The sequence below is a fragment of the Podarcis tiliguerta genome (genome assembly GCF_965153285.1).
Source record: "Podarcis tiliguerta genome assembly, chromosome: 9".
Taxonomy (NCBI): Eukaryota; Metazoa; Chordata; class Lepidosauria; order Squamata; family Lacertidae; genus Podarcis; species Podarcis tiliguerta.
The window spans coordinates 38128590-38147040 of NC_139542.1; the positions used below are offsets into that span (position 1 = coordinate 38128590).

The 18451-nt window shown below is 42.2% G+C and overlaps 1 protein-coding gene and 1 long non-coding RNA gene across 9 annotated transcripts in view; one reads left to right on the top strand and one right to left on the bottom strand.

The window, feature by feature from the left end:
- LOC310685468 overlaps positions 1-18451 on the top strand; it is a 190912-nt gene that overhangs the window by 17213 nt on the left and 155248 nt on the right. The window lies entirely within an intron of this gene.
- Positions 1-18451, bottom strand: part of SH3D19 (SH3 domain containing 19) — a 59928-nt gene that overhangs the window by 5347 nt on the left and 36130 nt on the right. For 3 of the 8 annotated variants that reach the window (XM_083457192.1, XM_083457188.1, XM_083457193.1), the window contains 10 exons: positions 16242-16349; positions 14322-14434; positions 12374-12432; positions 9291-9549; positions 8794-8862; positions 8563-8703; positions 7741-7813; positions 6573-6703; positions 3424-3482; positions 434-621 (listed from right to left, as the gene is read on the bottom strand). In XM_083457192.1, the coding sequence (XP_083313318.1) occupies positions 434-621; positions 3424-3482; positions 6573-6703; positions 7741-7813; positions 8563-8703; positions 8794-8862; positions 9291-9549; positions 12374-12432; positions 14322-14434; positions 16242-16349 (1200 nt within the window). The remainder of the gene's footprint in view (positions 1-433; positions 622-3423; positions 3483-6572; positions 6704-7740; positions 7814-8562; positions 8704-8793; positions 8863-9290; positions 9550-12373; positions 12433-14321; positions 14435-16241; positions 16350-18451) is intronic. The other 5 variants (XM_083457194.1, XM_083457190.1, XM_083457195.1 and 2 more) reach the window with 3 other exon arrangements.

Genomic DNA, 18451 nt, shown 5'->3' on the forward strand with positions numbered 1-18451 from the left:
AAAGGTACCCCTGCCTGTATGGGCCACTCTAGAGGCCGGGAACCAGCGCTGTCCGCAGACACTTCCGGGTCACATGGCCAGCGTGACGACGCTGCTCCGGCGAACCGGCACCAGAGCAGCACACGGAAACGCCATTTACCTTCCCACTATAAAGCGGTACCTATTTATCTACTTGCACTTAAGGGTGCTTTCGAACTGCTAGGTGGGCAGGAGCTGGGACCGAACGACGGGAGCTCACCCCGCAACGGGGATTCGAACCGCAGTACCTGCTTCCAAGATTTGAATCAGTGTATGTTCCACTGGTTGAGTCAGGATGGGGGAGTCATGCCCTGGATCAAGTAAAAAAGCCCAAGCTCTGCGAATCCTGCATCTCTCATCTCAGTGAACCTTGGGTTTGGACTGTAATGTTACTCACAATTGCTTTCTGTATTGCCTGGTCCAGGGAGATCTTCAATAATTTCTACGAAGTTCAAGGGGAAAATTCCAGATGTGCCTCTCAGCTCTCCTCTAGCCCATTCTTCATTGACGTATTCCTTCAAAGTAATAATTTCACCTTCCGAAAAGCTTAATTCATCTTTCTGATCTCCGATGTACTCAAATCGAGCTATACATCTAGGGCCTCTAAAATAACAAAGATAACAAAACAAAGCTCAAAGGAACAGCAGTAATAGCTCCGCCCACCCTGAACTCTTGCTCCAAACCATCAACCACATTAAGAATGGAGCAACAGCTTTATTCTAAATGAGCCCCCTTCATCACATGTACGGACTGAGTGCTGACTTGAAAAAACAGCCTGCCTCTTTCCACTGATGTTAAGCCCATTCCAGGGAATCTCTACCCATATCTGACACAAACAGGTAATATGTAGGTGCTATGTAGGTACAGCTGTCAAGCAATGCAGTAACACGTCTTCGGTGAGGCCAGGTTGTAAAGATGGCCATAATGCTCAAACCTGAACAGCTGGTTTATATACAATTGTACCACTGGATGTGAACGGAATCCATTCCGGAGCCCCGTTCACATCCAGAAGTGAACGCAACCCGCATCTGCACATCTGAGTGTCGCGATTCGCTGCTTCCGCACATGTGCGTGATGTCATTTTGACCATCTGCGCATGTGCGAGCGGCAAAACCCAGAAGTAACACACTCCGTTACTTCCGGGTCGCCGCAGCGCGCAACCCGAAAATACTTATCCCGAAGCTACTTCAACCCGAGGTATGACTAATGCAAATTCTCACTGGGATCAAGGGTGCAGGTGGGTAGCTGCATAAAAATCCATTTATCTAAACTGGGTAGTGCACAGACATTGCCAGCAGGAATTGATGCAACTACAGTGGTACCTCGGGTTAAGTACTTAATTCGTTCCGGAGGTCCGTTCTTAACCTGAAACTGTTCTTAACCTGAAGCACCACTTTAGCTAATGGGGCCTGCTGCTGCTACCACGCCACCGGAGCAAGATTTCTGTTCTTAACCTGAAGCACTATTTCTGGATTAGCGGAGTCTGGATTAACCTGAAGCGTATGTAACCCGAGGTACCACTGTACCTCAATACAGAGCTCAACTTAACACTTAACATTTCTGCATGTGATTGCAAACCAGCCTACATGATCTCAATGTGGGTGGAAGGGTGAGATTTCCAAAGTGGTCCCAAACAAAGAAAACAGTTCGTATTACGTCCAGTTATTTGGCTCAGAACAGGAAGTGCAGTTATGCTGGAAATCAACGCTGCTTCTGCAATTCGCAGATGGCAAAGCAAGTACTATGAGAAGAGACAACCCATCACTTCGGGTCATAACCAGACTGGAAAAATGAATTACTATTAATGCACCTGAGCCAGGAGTGCTTCCAAGGAAGCACTCTTGCCTTCATTCAAGCCAGCAGCCAGATAAGTGGGCAGGAAGGACTCATGGATTGGCTGGGAAGGACATGAATTCTCTGGCTCATAAAATTTGAGGTGGGAAATGATTATTGGGCCATAATGTTTGATATTTTACGTGACTGCTATAGCCCTGAGGTATCTATTTCCAAGCCAGAAAATTTAAAAAGTGATATCTTTTTTAGTGATCTTTTTCAGTGATATCTCTGGTTTGTGTGCAGTTTGCAGTCTCTGTTTTCATCACTGGCTGAAAAAAAAAGGATATCTGCAAAGCGGGGGGGGGGGGGGGTTGAGACTAGCAGCACACTAAATTCAAAGTAAGGTATTGTTAAAGCCATGTTGGAGATGAGGGCGGATGACACTGAAATATTATTTTAATGACATTGGCAGCTGGTGGTTTATCTCCAGATTGATAACAAATGGAAGTAATTCAAATCACTTGTTATTGTCTGAAATATAAAGTAAAATGTCCAGCCTTCTTAAATATTTTTCCTACCATAGTGAAAATTCTAATAATAAATAAAAAGACAGATGTTCCCATTAACCTACTGAATGATTATTGTACACAATAAATAAATTTTCTGCACACTACCAAAGAACAATAAATTATAACTCGAGAGTTAAAAATGAAAAAGAATTGTAAAAAGTAATCCTATAGTAGGCAGACACTCTACAACTGAGTGCAATCAATCCAGTACCTTAATTGCAATTTTAAAATGCTATGTAACAATATTTCAAATGACAGATCCACTGTGTCACTGGATATATGCAAATGTTTTGATTTAGCAGGGACCTCACAGATACATAAGAAATTTGCAATTGTTACCTTCCTCACATAACTCAGTCTTTAATGAGAATCTTGATCAAAATAGGTTACTGTTTTTTACCTTCAGACATTTTATTGCCTATCTTCCGCAAGTACAAGCTCTACATCTAGAACAAATTAACATCAATCCTTGGAAAAACACGTTTGAGGGATGATGCCATCTGCCAGTTCCTTTAATCATTGCAAATCAAACTAATGTTTATATTCTGCACACAAAAAGTGTCTTGTTCCTTACCTTACCTTGTAATTGATTTTGAATTAACAATACTGATTTTTTTTAAAAAAGTACTTTGCAGGAATCAAGCAGCACAAAGTCAGGTAGAACATTTCCCACTGTATCATTTGTCTCACTAATCATACCTTCTGACACGATATGAGAGAGCCTAGAGTCCTGCTACATTATTTTGTAATATCGTGGCATTTTAAGGAACTTGTGTGCTGGTGCATGAAGTCTTAGAATCAGGCTGCAGGTTTCACAGAAACCCTAGTGTGAGCGGAAGGCATTTTTATTCATGTGGGTGTCTGATTCTTACTGCTATCTCCAGTTGTGGTCCCTTGTAAGACGTTAGACATTATTCCACATAATTCCATGACCCAGAGGAATAGAGGGGTGTGTGTGTGTGTTTTTGTGTGTGTAAGGAGCTGCAGTCGCTTTGTTGACAAAGCAGAACTCCGCTTCTGGTTCTCTAGACATTTACTGCATATTGCTGTGAAAACTTACACAATACTGGATGATGAAAAGTGCCCTTTTTTCCTGTTGCTTTCTCCTGGAATATCAACCTAGGAAGAAGACATAGGAAAACATAAGTGTCCAGCTTCAGAGGTTTGCTCTGCTTTAAAAACAATTCTTAAAATTACAGACTTGCTTGATAAAACTGCAGTTCCACCTGCAGCCTTCATGTGGCAATGCTCAGTTATTAGAATGTTTTGGTCACGGATCAAAACCAAAGGGATTTCTTGCAGGATCAGTCTCTGATTCAATATTCTGGAAGACACACCGTGTTCTATACTTTTTTTTTGTTCCCAATACCATACTTCAGTATCAACAGTCCTCTCTTGGCTGCGCACACGACTGGCAGAAATCAGGACTGAGAGTACAGTAATTACATGCTGTTGCCTTTGGCTCCTTCTCCTAATTGATATTACAGTCTATTATCTGCTTGTTCGTGTCACAAAAGTCAGAATAATTATTCAGACATATCCATTCCAGTACTTTGATTTCCTGGATCTCACCATCTGCAAGCCAAAACAAATAAACATATGTCGCAAAGCCTACTACTTTATTCATACAAAAGCAGAATTTTAAGAAGATGGATGAAACAATCTATTATCCAGAGGCTCTCCCACTATGCATTTGGTTTTATACTCAAGGAGATATGCTATAAACAGTCATAGAAACCCTAGGGTGAGTGTTGTAAACTTTTACTGCAAAGCAATAACTGCTTCCAGAACCAATATTTCTTATTAGATGGCAGAATTGCAATCTCTTCTGCCACACATCAGGAAATCTATGTAAAATCTGTGTTCATTTCTGGCTTTGAATTCACCTGCCTAATAGAAATATTTTGGAATTACCAATGAATCTTCACCTAAACAGTTTCAATCTAAATGGCTGGAAATGGAGAATAACATACATATTTAGACATACACACAAAGGAATTTTGCACTTCCACTGGCATCATAACAGTCCATGTCGAAATCTCAGGTGTGTTCACCCATTTACCTCAAAACCTGTGTTGGAAGCCTACATATGGTATGGAGATGGGTTTATTAGCAGCTCCATGAGGTCAATGCCGTTATTTATGGCACTACCATTATTTAAGGGATGCGGGTGGCACTGTGGGTTAAACCACTGAGCCTAGGGCTTGCCGATCAGAAGGTCGGCGGTTCGAATCTCCGCGACGGGGTGTGCTCCCATTGCTTGGTCCCTGATCCTGCCAACCTAGCAGTTCGAAAGCATGTCAAAGTACAAGTAGATAAATAGTTACCTCTCCTCCTCCAGATGAATATTTTATTTATCTGCTGTACATGTATAGCAGGCATCCCAAGTTACCAAAAAAAGTAATTGCATGGAACAGGTGTCCAACTCCTATTTCAAATTGAGTTAAATATGTTAAACGTGAAAATATTCTGGAGAATGTGTAAACTGAATAATTACTGAAATACACTCCAAATTCTAACAAGCGCATATGGCTAATGAATCCCAGCGTTCTCAGATGGGTTGAGCCAGGTTTTTTTCTGACTCACGTAGCTCCTTGGAGCATTTTGGTTATGGCCCTTGCTACTTACTAAAACCAAATGTTTCTAAGGCTGGAAATACAGAATCTCTGCAAAAGACATGCTGTGACCCCCCCACCCCATCCTGAGACTGATGTTCAATCTTCCAATTTAAAATCTATTATTCTCTGTTGGTTAGAGGTTGTGGGGCTGATAATGCCAAGGCTGCAGGTTCAATCCCCATATGGGACAGCTGCGTATTCCTACATTACAGGGGACTGGACGATCCTCAGCGTCCCTTCCAACTCTACAATACTACGATTCTAAAAACATCCCGCCCACCCCTAAAGTATCCCCCCTTCAGTAAACACATTTATGAACATTAGATAAAGCAGTCACTCTAGGCTTATAGTTTTGCAATTTATAGGTGTTTTCAGACCATCACAAGAGCAAATGATTGATAGATAAGACAGACACACACACAGACACACAGACACACAAACACCCTGCAAAACAGATTGTTGTAGACAAGGGCACACAGCTCGGTATACTTTCCCTACAGCAGCCTTTTTCAACCCGTGGGTCCCCAGATGTTGTTGAACTACAACTCCCATCACCCCTAGCTAGCACGGCCAGAGCTCAGGGATGATGGGAGTTGTAGTCCAACAACATCTGGGGACCCACAGGTTGAGAACCCCTGTCCTACAGGAAGCAGGAAGCACTCTTCTGTTCCTCTCTTGTTTCTAAAGTTCTTAAATCCTTCAATGGATTCACAAGGTGTGGCCGTGGTGGTAAGGCACAAGGTGAATCGTGGAGCAAAAGCTAATAGTTTACTGTCCCTGAATGCTTGATAAATCATAGAGCAGCCGTAAGACTCTTGCAAGCTGCAATCTTCTGTTCCCCTGGCCACCAGTCATTCTGGATTCCTTTGCCTGTAGCCGGAGTGGCTAACCTGGAACCCCTCCAGATGTTTTTATATTCCAAGCTCCCATTATCCCTGACCACTGACCACACTTCCTGGAGCTGATGGAAGCTGGAGTCCAGAAACATCTGGACGGGCACAGGTTAGCCACTCCTGCTTTATAGTTGCACAAATAACAAACGCAAACAGACTCCCTTAAATTACATCTTGTTTCTCCCAGTGCTGCATATTTTGGACCCTTGCTTGATACAACCACAGCATCAGCTGCAGAGAACTGGTTTTGTAAGATTTTGACATTCCCATTCCTTTTTTAGGAGATGTACCGACACACTGAAGCCCATAATGGGTGGTCATGTTATTTAAGCGTAGGAGTGGAAGACAATCTGATCTGATGTACTAAGAAGAAGCCCCAAAGTAACATGGCTGCTGTTGTGAGAAACTGCACAATATGCTCTTGGGTAATTTATGAACACACTTGAATTAAGTAAAGGATGTGTTCTCACTTAACTTGAAATTATCATGAAAATGATGCCCATAAACTGCCAGGCAGAGCTGCGAGATTAAATAGATTTGCTGCACCTCACAAGCAACTTGATATCTGGTTTTGTGCACTCAAGCAAGATTTATCTATATGGCATGCTCAATAAAATGCACAGGGGAGAAATTAAATTAGAACTGGGATGTGTACATAGATGGAATGCACCATATTTCACTGGAAGTGGCCTACTTACAATAACTTTGACAAAGCTGGCAGGAAAGATCCCTGTGCAATTCTTGCATTTTCCTCTGTACCACTCGTCATCTATTTTCTCCAGAAGATAAACGGTCTCTCCAGAATAGAGGTCCAAATCATCAGTATGTTCTGTGGACAACAAAAAATTATACCTGTTCATGTTGTAGCCTAGTATGTTGAGTATCACTAAGAAAAGCCTCATTTAAAACAAACACTGTATGCAAAAACAAGCCAGAGTTTGAAAAATACTATAACAGAAACTACTTAGGGTTGGGAGTAGGGAGTAAACTGGAGTTTGGGGCCATCATAGCCCCTTACAATAGCACAGAGAGAGGAGCTAGGTTACATCTTCCCTATGAACATAAAACCTGCCTGCTAAATCAATGGGTCTAATTTACTTGGCTCTCATGAAGCCAATTATTTACATTTAAAGGGGGTGGGGTGGGGGGCAGGTGGAGTTTGGAAACTTTGGGGCAAGTCCTTCTGTGCTAACCTTCTTGCAATCCACAGAGTGTGCAGTTTAATTTAAGCCATGAACCATTTCTCTGTGTGTCTTTGGCAGTGCCAGAACATTACATCTACCCACATCATATGTCAAACAGTAGTTGTGCACAAGAGGCAAGCTGCAGTAATTCGTACTGGGCCCCTTTCCCCTGTTCTCCCATCTACCCAGATATCTCTGACACCACGTCCCTCTGAAAACTGCCCACAAAGGAACCCCAGAAGCCTATCAAACCTGCTATGCCCACAGGCCAACCAGGTGTGTAACCGTGCTTATGGTTATCTAGCCATTTCTACAAAGGTAACTCAGTGAGTGACTCTGGGCATCACAGAACTGTGTACACTTTCTGCCTTACACAGGTATCCTTTCAATTTCTTCTTCATCATCCTCATCCCCTTTAAACTTTCTCACTTAGCCACTGCATTATGTCCCTTTAGTTGTGTTTGCTTATAAGCAATAAACTGAAAACTATGAATGGAAAATGCTTCAAGCATGTTTCCCAGCAAGAAACAGCCTAGCACTGTCAATATGTTCTGGCATGCAGCAGAACCAGTAAACTAAAATCTGTAACTAAACTAAAATCTGTAAACATGATTCCAAAAGAAAGAAGAGCCCACAATTTTAACTGTTTCCATTTACACTGCTACCACTGAACTGCACTTACCTGCTAGAAAATCATGCAGCACTATCGCATGAGGAACACCTGGGTCGGAAATCTTCCGCATATTGTCCGAATCCTTAAAACACAGTAGATTTGGAAATTGTGATGCTTGGTGTTTGTTATTTGTTGGGAGCCCTAATTTCTGTGTGGATCATCCATCACTGACTTAAATATAACCTTCCACCGATTTATGTTGTTAGCTGTTAAGACATAAAATGTGGGGCCTGCTTCTTTTCTCATTTAATCTGGATTTTAATACCACCTGATCTCATTGAAAATCAATGATCTTAAACCAGCGCAGTACATGCATCAGCAAAAAGAAAATCGCATCTCTGAAAATTGCAAGCCGCTGCTTTGTTACTGTAAATGAGATGTGTGCCTGTCTAAGCCTTTTCCTTATTTGCAAAGTTTTCTAACTAATTCTCAGATAGGCTAACTCCACAGCACCAACAATAACAGTAAATCCCCTTGGGAAGTATGAGCAAAAGATGCTGACCATTTCAAAACACAATATCCATTTTAATTTGTTAAGAGCCACAGATAAAGGCCTCTTGGTATATTTCTAAGAGTAACCTAATAGCACAAGATGCATAACATCCTATACTAAGATAATAAAATTCTGTTTTGGATTAGGATTTACCAACTGCTGTTCCAGTGAAATAGTGTTGCCCTGGAGTAAGAAATTTTTAAATACAAAGCATGCTAGGATCTGCAGAAATGTATAGGAAGCTATAGGCCTTGTGCAGAACAGCTCTCAATAATTGTCTATTTTTTTCTAATTCGTTTCAACTGTGCAGTTTTTGATACGTATATTAAAATTCATACCCTCTGTCTGCTCTTCAAACTCTCATCCAGTGGAGTTATTATCTGCATCTGGGAGGAAGGAACTTTGCCAGTTTCTTCACCCTTTTGACATTCAATGATGCTGTTGTCAACATGGTCCACCAGCACAAGCACATCCCCACGCTTTAAAGTTAACAAAAGGCCGTTAGATGGTTCATGATTCAGCAAGCAGCATGTGCATATGCATGAATAAGCCACAAGAAAGAGCTTTACCTTGCAAGAGAGATGGCTGGGATCTTGTGGAGAGATATCTTCCTTGGCGATTCCATGAGGTACAGGAAGCTGAAGACAAATAACTCAAACGTTTCAGTCCTAAAATAGCTCCTGTCAATTTGCTACACAACTTAATGTTTTATTACATATTGTATAGAAAGAAAATCAAAATACATTTTAAGCATTTTAAATAAAATATACAATATATTTTAAAAGCATTAAGTATTTGAAAGATACAGAATCAACCATATTCTTGGAGCATAAATTTCTGTGCGAAAACTGCAGTGTATTAATTCATTGTTTGTCTGTTTGCTTGCTTCGTAAAAATGTGTCTATCCTGCCGTTCATCATAAGATCTCAGGGTGCGGAACAATAACACTTATTTTAAAACTCACAGATCCATTAAACAACCTAAGAGCGGATACCAATACTATTTACATAAGTTACAAAACAATAGGGTAGCTTCTATCAAACCCCAATTTTGTTCTTTTCCTCACCATGTATTTACTGTAGAGAGGATGGCCTGGCTTGGGTCGAGGAGGTAAAGCTGGGTCTTGATTTTTAGCAGTATCATTCTTTGTCCTCTTGACTCCTGGCCCTGGTTTGCCTGGTTGTTTATGGAGGTTCACGTCAGATGATGAGCGAGAAAACCCCCCCTTTTGCGACGAGGCCTTGGTAGACTTTGGTGGTGGTGGCCTTCCGGGGGCACCCTTAGGTGGAGGAGGTCGAGCCGGTGTGGTTTTTCCATCACCAGGCCTAGAAGTTACACAGACAACAAGGAATATAAACCATGTAACAGAAAGCATAGTTCATTCAGATATGTAGAAAAGTACTGCAGGGCTGGATTATCTGAAACTCCTGGAAAAAGGCAAGAAGCATTTTTTGAGGGGGCAGTGGACAATCATTGCAGTATCTCCAATAGCCTAGTCTCTTAAACAGAAAATTCAATTTCTGCTGACCAGTTTGGATTACAGACAACCAGCTATTGCAGGAAGGCAGACCATAATTAAAGAGCTTTGTTTGAAGCTGCCGAGGGCAGTGAGTGCACCATGTCTGAGCTGCCTCATGCGCAAGCTTGCTGAACCAGCTAGACAGAATATCAGATTATAAACAGTTAGAAAGAATGTTTACACCATACAGTGGTACCTTGGTTCTCAAATGACTTGGTACTCAAACAACTTGGAACGCAAACACTGCAAACCTGGAAGTAAGTATTCCGGTTTGCGAACTGTTTTCAGAAGCTGAACATGCTCCATTTTGAGTGTTACGCTTCTGCTTTGAGTGCCACACTTCCGTTTTGAGTGTTACGCTGAGGTCTGTCTGTTTTTGCTATTTATTTTACGTTTTTGTAGCTCTTTTTTCTGTGTGTGTTTTTGCGACTGTGCGGAAACCAGTTCAGCTACTGACTGATTGATTGTGTGACTGCAGTACATTGTTTATTGCTTTCATTTTATGGATCAATGGTCATGTTAGATAGTAAAATTCATGTGAAATTGCTGTTTTAGGGGTTGTTTTTAAAAGTCTTGAACAGATTAATCCATTTTGCATTACTTTCTATGGGAAAGCATGCCTTGGTTTTGGAATGGAGTTCCGGAACAGATTAAGTTTGAGAACCCAGGTACCACTGTACTGGTAAATATGTTCCCATCTACTGAAGTACTTAAAACACCATAGGAACAAATAGGTTTTTAGCTCACAAATGTCATTCTGCTGGCCACTAAACAATTTGATTGATATGAGCTACTGGGAAATTGTCAAAATAGTACAGTGGTACCTCGGGTTACAGACGCTTCAGGTTACAGACTCCGCTAACCCAGAAATAGTACCTCAGGTTAAGAACTTTGCTTCAGGATGAGAACAGAAATCATGCTCCGGTGGCGCGGCAGCAGCAGGAGGCCCCATTAGCTAAAATGGTACCTCAGCTTAAGAACAGTTTCAGGTTAAGAACGGACCTCTGGAACGAATTAAGTTCTTAACCCGAGGTACCACTGTAATAAGTAAGAATAACTTGGCAGGGCTTTGATATGTATTTTTACAGCGTTCATTTCAATAATGAAACCTGTTGTGCCTAATTCTCTATATTTGACCAGGGAAGTTGCACAACATCATAAAAAAAACAAATCCTTATAATCCTTAAAACATTTAAAACTACTTCTCTAAAAATATTAAAAGAACATTGCCATCATGTTAAACATATTTTAAATACAAACTGTTTAAGCAAAAAGGAGAGATGCAAAGTATATATTTATTACGATCTTAACAAACACAAAAGCAACAGGTTAAACGTGTAATACAACAAAGCTGACAAAAGAGAGAGAGAGAGAGAAAGCCATGCTTATATCAACAGCAACAATGACTCATCTCCTTTGGGATTAGCCGAGTCTTCCTGCAACAACGCTCTCGGGTTTACTCCTATTATCATCATTCCTGCAACTTAAGATTTCGGAGCTGAAAGACAGCTCTGTCTTCTTGCTATGCAAGACTGGACTGATCCAGTTCCATGATCGGTTCAAGCTGTCTAATGCAGGATAGTTATGTCAGAAGAGCAGAGGTACACTTTCTAATTTACTGTATCCTTCCTTGGAATAGCTGGCCGAACGGTTTATCTGCTACAGAGTTGATCATAAAAGCTTCCCTAGGGCACAATTCCTATGTTGCACTAGCACTATGTTACCAGTTTGAAAGTGGAATCATACAAATGCTGTTCTGCTTTGTGTGGAAGCAGCTCCCCACATGGGGAGCTCATGAAAAAGGAGGACAGCACTGGCAAGGCTGAAATTATGAGGATCCTGTTTTGAAGCAGCTTCATGCAAGGAGCTTCCGATGTGTAACAGTGTTTATATGATTTGGTTTTTCAATAATATATATGACCGGAGTGTTCTTTTCTGGGTTGCTCTCAAACTGAGCAACTTACTATTAGATGCACTCCTACTGCTGTCTAATTCACACTTGGCCAATAGTAATCTGCTGCTATTCCTAGCTATAGAAAGAGGCAAGTGTATCAGGCTAAACCATGGGCTAGCGCTAGTCCACGAATGGGAACAAGCCCAAACAAAGCCTCCGGTTTAGACATTCCTCCCTGGGAGAAGAACACTGCCAGAATTTAGTTTCACCTTTGCAGAATGTTGACTTAGTTTTGCATTTGAACCAGAGGTTGTGGCAAAAGGTAGTTTAATTATTCCTGTCCCCCCTGAGCAAAACCAGTTGGGCATGCAGTATTCTCCGTCTAATATTCCCTTATACATTTCAAGGGAGCCTGGGATAGCTCTCACTTTGCTAATGTATGGGACAAAAGAGAGAGGAACAGCAGGAGTTCATATTCCACTCAAGAGGCAGTGTCAACAGTATAGAGGGTTCATTGCCATTGCAGTTAAAAGGAAATGAAACTGTTGCAGTGAGAAAAATGATTTGAATGCATTCTTATGATGGATCAGTGACCATGACCAATGTATGAACCACACACACACACACACACACACACACACGCAAACTAGGCAGCATCTGTACTACACCAAGACTTTTCCCCATCTCTTTCTACTCCTTTTTGTATGGTTGTTGGACAAATTGATACTTTACTCACCTTGGGGGCATTATGGGTTCATTCTTTGATGACTGTTTCAAATTAGAATGCTCAGATTCCTATTGGAATATAAAATCTGCATTAATATTTGGACAACATGATTTGAAAGTTCAACATTATTATTATTATTTCAAAGGAAAACTTAAATTAATATTTCACTACAGAGATTTTATTACAGTGGTACCTCGGGTTACAGATGCTTCAGGTTATATACGCTTCAGGCTGCAGACTCCGCTAACCCAGAAATAGTGCTTCAGGTTAAGAACTTTGCTTCAGGATGAGAACAGAAATCATGCTGCGGCGAGGCAGCAGCAGCAGGAGGCCCCATTAGCTAAAGTGGTGCTTCAGGTTAAGAACAGTTTCAGGTTAAGTACAGACCTCCGGAACGAATTAAGTACTTAACCTGAGGTACCACTGTATTTGCGGTCCCCCTCCCCCTGAAGGACTGTTTCCTGGTGAATATTAGCAAAACTTCTGCTATTAGTATTTGGAGAGATGTAAGGTAACTATTTGAGAATAAAATGTAGTAAAACCCGTTTACTGTAAACTAGGGGCCTCAATACACAATGGCAATGTCAGTCATACTCCAAGTAGTCCACTGATTTCATGTGGTCTACTCTAAGTATGTCTTTAAGTATGCTGAAGAATTGATGCTTTTGAATTATGGTGCTGGAGGAGACTCTTGAGAGTCCCATGGACTGCAAGAAGATCAAACCTATCCATTCTGAAGGAAATCAGCCCTGAGTGCTCACTGGAAGGACAGATCCTGAAGCTGAGGCTCCAATACTTTGGCCACCTCATGAGAAGAGAAGACTTCCTGGAAAAGACCCTGATGTTGGGAAAGATGGAGGGCACAAGGAGAAGGGGACAACAGAGGACGAGATGGTTGGACAGTGTTCTCGAAGCTACTAACATGAGTTTGACCAAACTGCGGGAGGCAGCAGAAGACAGGAGTGCCTGGCGTGTTCTGGTCCATGGGGTCACGGAGAGTCAGACACAGCTAAACAACAACAACAACAAGTATGTCTAATGTTGTACAATAACCCAATGTGACTGAAGAAAAGCTAGTGCCAAATTCTTTCGTAGTGAAGAAAAGACTAATATCTTCCATCTTTGTGATATTCAGTGGGGCAGTGTGGTGGGGTGGTGGACAGAAGACCTTTCTTTCTAAAGAGATATGATGCACTTTCAAAAAGGTAAGTGGAATTAGTTCAAAGAAATCACATTAGAGATAAAAATTCTCAGTACAACTTTGTGTGTTACTGTAGGATATGGGGACAGCCCTCGCTGAAGAAAGGAAACAGAAACTACAAATGATACAACTGTATTTTTCCAACACAGAGAATGGCCTTCTGTATCAAAGCAATGTGTTTCCATGCTGATAGCCAAGGCATCCTTTCTTTTCTGAGTTAAAAATAGTTGATGCCTTCATTCTCATACCAACTCCCATCAGCCCCTGCCAGCATGACCAAAGGTCAGGGTTGGATGGGCCTGTAGTCCAACAACATATGGAGGGGCTCCATGCTGGTGACACCTACAATAGAAGATCTCACACCAGTACATTAATGTGCTCTGACACACAGCTTGGGACTTTATGGTCTAGCATAACAGGGTTGTAAAAGAGAAATTAAACCAAGACGGAATCATGGAGCTGTGTGTGTCATCCTGTAAGCTACAGGATATACATACATACATATCCATGGAGGAATTCCAGAGCTATGGCAACTCCAAGAGATGGCTATTCACCCTCTACTTGAAGACCCCCCAGCAAGAAGGAGCCCACCACCACCTTTCTAAGTAATTACCTTTCTAAGTAATTGGTTTAATTGTTGAACTGCTCTTATGATTAAGAAGTTCAACAGAAAAATCTTAGAGTCTAAATTCTTAAAATGGCACCTTATGTACAAAAGGATAATTCAAAGATTATAAACAAAGAAGAATGAGTTACCACATTTTTTGTTGCTTTGTTGTTATTGGGTTTTCCAGCCGAAACGCCAGATGTGTTCCCTATTGGTTTTTCTGTAGGAAGTGGAGGAGGGCTCTCTGGAACTTCATTTAAAGCTGAAAAAATATTAGTGCTTTTATAAACATCACCATAAACATCATACAGATACACTAAAAAACATAAACATCAGTGGATCTGATCGATCAAACGGAATCACAACAGATCCTTCATCCTGGCCAAGGGATTTCACCATTTCAAGAAATGACACGTGAAAGCCACAACAAAACCAATGACCCATGTACAAAAAGGTATGGACCTCTTCACTAGGGATACGGACACACTGGTGGGGATGCATTATGTCAGACTTTCCAACAGATGCTGGAGTGTGTCATAGAGATACTATTCCACACCTCCCATTTCAGAACTATAAAGACTGTGTCTTTCACAAATGAACTGCCTGTTTCCTCTTGCTATCAGAGCATGACTGTTTTCTTGTGCCAGAGGACAGTAACGAGGATGGCGCTGTGCGTTAAACCACAGAACCTAGGGCTTGCCAATCAGAAGGTCGGTGGTTCGAATCCCCGTGATGGGGTGAGCTCCCGTTGCTTGGTCCCAGCTCCAGACAACCTAGCAGTTCAAAAGCACGTCAAAGTGCAAGTAGATAAGTAGGTACTGCTCCAGCGGGAAGGTAAACGGCATTTCCGTGCACTGCTCTGGTTCGCCAGAAGCAGCTTAGTCATGCTGGCCACATGACCCAGAAGCTGTACGCCGGCTCCCTCGGCCAATAAAGCGAGATGAGTGCCGCAACCCCAGAGTCGTCTGCGACTGGACCCAATGGTCAGGGGTCCCTTTACCTTTACCTTTACCTTTAAGAGGGGCATAAAGCTATAGCAAGAAATGTAGATCATCAAGATCTGAAGGGACAAATATATAGGATGATTTTTTTTCCCTTATGGAAAAAAGGAAAATGTAACCACAAACATAACTGGCGCATGGTCAAATATTCCACTTTCAAACTTCGGTTGTATGCTACCAAATATATGCAGTGACTTTGAATTCTTCGGATAAAGAGCAAGGGTACACACCTGACAAATAAAAATAAAATACTCAGTATTCATAGTGTTGTTCAGTCAACCTGAACTTTAAAAAAGAATGCAGTTTTGTTTAAATGTCACTCTAAAGACCCTAGAAATGGAGGTATCGTTCTAATGAAGGCAGATGTGCATGTTGCTAAGCAACAGCTCACTGCATGGAATGAACTCTAAGACAGACTAGGTATGTTTTAAGGTATCTCTACCCAGAAGCCTTTCGCTGTTCTGTCATTATGAGAAAGCTTTTGCTAAATCTTTACACCAGGGCACTAAGGAATAAAGGAGACGCACAGCTCTTAGTGAGCTGCTTTTTTTCAGGCCAGACTATTTGTCCTCCTGGCCCAGAACTGTCTACTTTGACAATCAGTGGCTCTCAAAGGTCTCAGCAGAGGTCTTTCCTGTAAACTTAAACTGGAGATGCCAAAGATTGAACCTACGACCTTTTGCATACAAAGCTTGCGCTCTGTGACTGAGCAATGATCTCTCCATGTGTTAGAAAACTAGAATTGTGCAAAGAACTGTGCAAGAAGTCTCAGCCTATGCCAGTGGCGTACAATTCCTAAATTAAACCACTGCATAATACAGCCGAAAAATGTTAAGCACTAGGGGTGGCATCCAATGTCATGTCAGCATACTTCCGCTTCTGCAACAGAGCCTCTCCTTTCTCTCTTCCACCCACAATCCTTCTGTGGCCAACTCAAATTTGCTCTGGATGGTCCCCTCTCCCAACCCTCCAGAGCAGATTTTTTAGGAGACGCAGGGGCCTGTAGGGGAAGAGAAAATCTGTTCTGCTCACAGACAAATATAATTGGATTTCACCCTTGGATGTTACCTTTTGTTGGTTTAGCTGGGATTCGGATCACAGTGGGTTTGCGCACAACAGCTGGTTGAACTGCCGGTTCTTTTGCAGGCTCTTGTTTGGAGGGCAAAGTGACAACGTCTAAGGAAGACACAAAATTCAGCATGTTATTTTGCTCCGGTTCCAGAGAAAATGCCATAAACTTCATTCATTATGTAAATGTTGCTGAAAGGATAAATGTGTGTGCCTGAAATAGGGGGTGGGGGTGGGGAAAAATACCCTTACTGTACATTAATTCTGTAGCCATCTTGACTGTGAAGACATGCAGAGGTTTTTTTGTATGGGGGGGGGGGCATTATCCCTGAGGACAATCCTACCCTTTGTTCCTGAATGTCTGCTGAAGGTGACATATGGCCCTCTCATTTGAACTAAATCTATGTTGCTGTATCCAATGATTCTGTGGGAAAAAACTAATTGATTTACTTTTGTCATTTGCATTTCCAGAACTGGATTAGTGACAAAAACTGGCTTGTAAACAACTGCAAATACAGTCATACCTCGAGTTACAGACGCTTCAGGTTGAGTTTTTTCAGGTTACGGACCGCCGAAACCTGGAAGTAGCGGAACGGGTTACTTCCGGGTTTTGGCGTTTGCGCATGTGCAGAAGCGCTAAATCACGCTCTGTGCATGCGCAGAAGTGCCAAATTGCAACCCGTGTGTGCGCAATGCGTTGCTGCAGGTTGCGAACGATGCGGATTGCGAATGTTCGCAACCCGAGCGTCCACTGTAAAACAAAATGTTGAACATAGGAGGCTGTCTTATAGTGTGTCCAGACCAGGCCTGGGCAGGGGGGAAGGCTGAGTATACTTGCCCCAGGCCTCAGAGGGCTATGTTGGCTGGGGGCTCTTGCCAGGGACAGGCTGCATTTTTGTTTTGAGTTTATAACTTTATTCTAACAAGCCTACAACCCTGCCGCCCCCGGCCGGGCCTCAGACAAGCTCTGCATGGGCCTGAGTCAGACCACTAGTTCATCTTGCTCAGTACTGTCTAAACTGACTGGCAGCAGCTTTGCAAGATGTCAGGCAGGGTTCTCTCCCAGCTCGACCTGAAGATGCCAAGGATGGGACCTGCGGCCTCCTGTATCCAAGACAGGTGCTCTACCACTGAGCTATGGCTCCTCCTAAGAGATCTCTCTAGTGATGTATGGAAGCGAGAGCTGGACCATAAAGAAGGCTGATCACCGAAGAATTGATGCTTTTGAATTATGGTGCTGGAGGAGACTCTTGAGAGTCCCATGGACTGCAGGAAGATCAAAGCTATCCATTCTTGAGGAAATCAGCCCTAAGTGCTCACTGGAAGGATAGATCCTGAAGCTGAGGCTCCAATATTTTGGCCACCTCATGAGAAGAGAAGACTCCCTGGAAAAGACCCTGATGTTGGGAAAGATGGAGGGCACAAGGAGAAGGGGATGACAGAGGACGAGATGGTTGGATAGTGTTCACGAAGCTACCAGCATGAGTCTGACCAAACTGCGGGAGGCAGTGGAAGACAGGAGTGCCTGGCATGCTCTGGTCCATGGAGTCATGAAGAGTCGGACATGACTAAATGACTAAGCAACAACAACAAACAGATCTATCTCCTTGAGTGCCTTTGGGAGGAAGGGAAGCATGTACACTGAATTAATTATGAATAATATGCTCAGGGCTTCTGTCCTAAGAGGAATTTCCACTGCCCTGCCTTTCTGTTTCCCTCTCCAATTGACACCTAACAGTCCATGGCTAAGGATCATTGTGCTATCTTTTCTAGCTGCCCACTAAGCTTTATGGGGTTTTGTTTGTTTGTTTATTTTTTTAAAAAAGAGTTTTGTTCTGCAAACCTTGGGATTTCTCTGAACATGCTGATATCTCCTTATTTCTCGTGGGTGGTGGGTTTTATAATTAAGTGTATAATTATGCTGCTGTTGTAATTTAGATATTACATTTTATGTGAGGGAATCATTGGGAATTCGGCTTATTATGTATATATTTAAGTTTCAGTAAAGATATTTGGGGGTAGGGAAAGATATCTCCTTATTTCTCAGTGGATCCATTTTACACTTCACTCCTTTTGGCACTTGCCATCTAAGTGTGTTATTAGAGAGACGAATGCAGCTGCAAACAAAGGGGCTGGCAACCTATAAATACTCAGTGCTATCTTGAGCACAATCCATAAAAATGAGAAAGCAAAATACTTAATGCACTCGT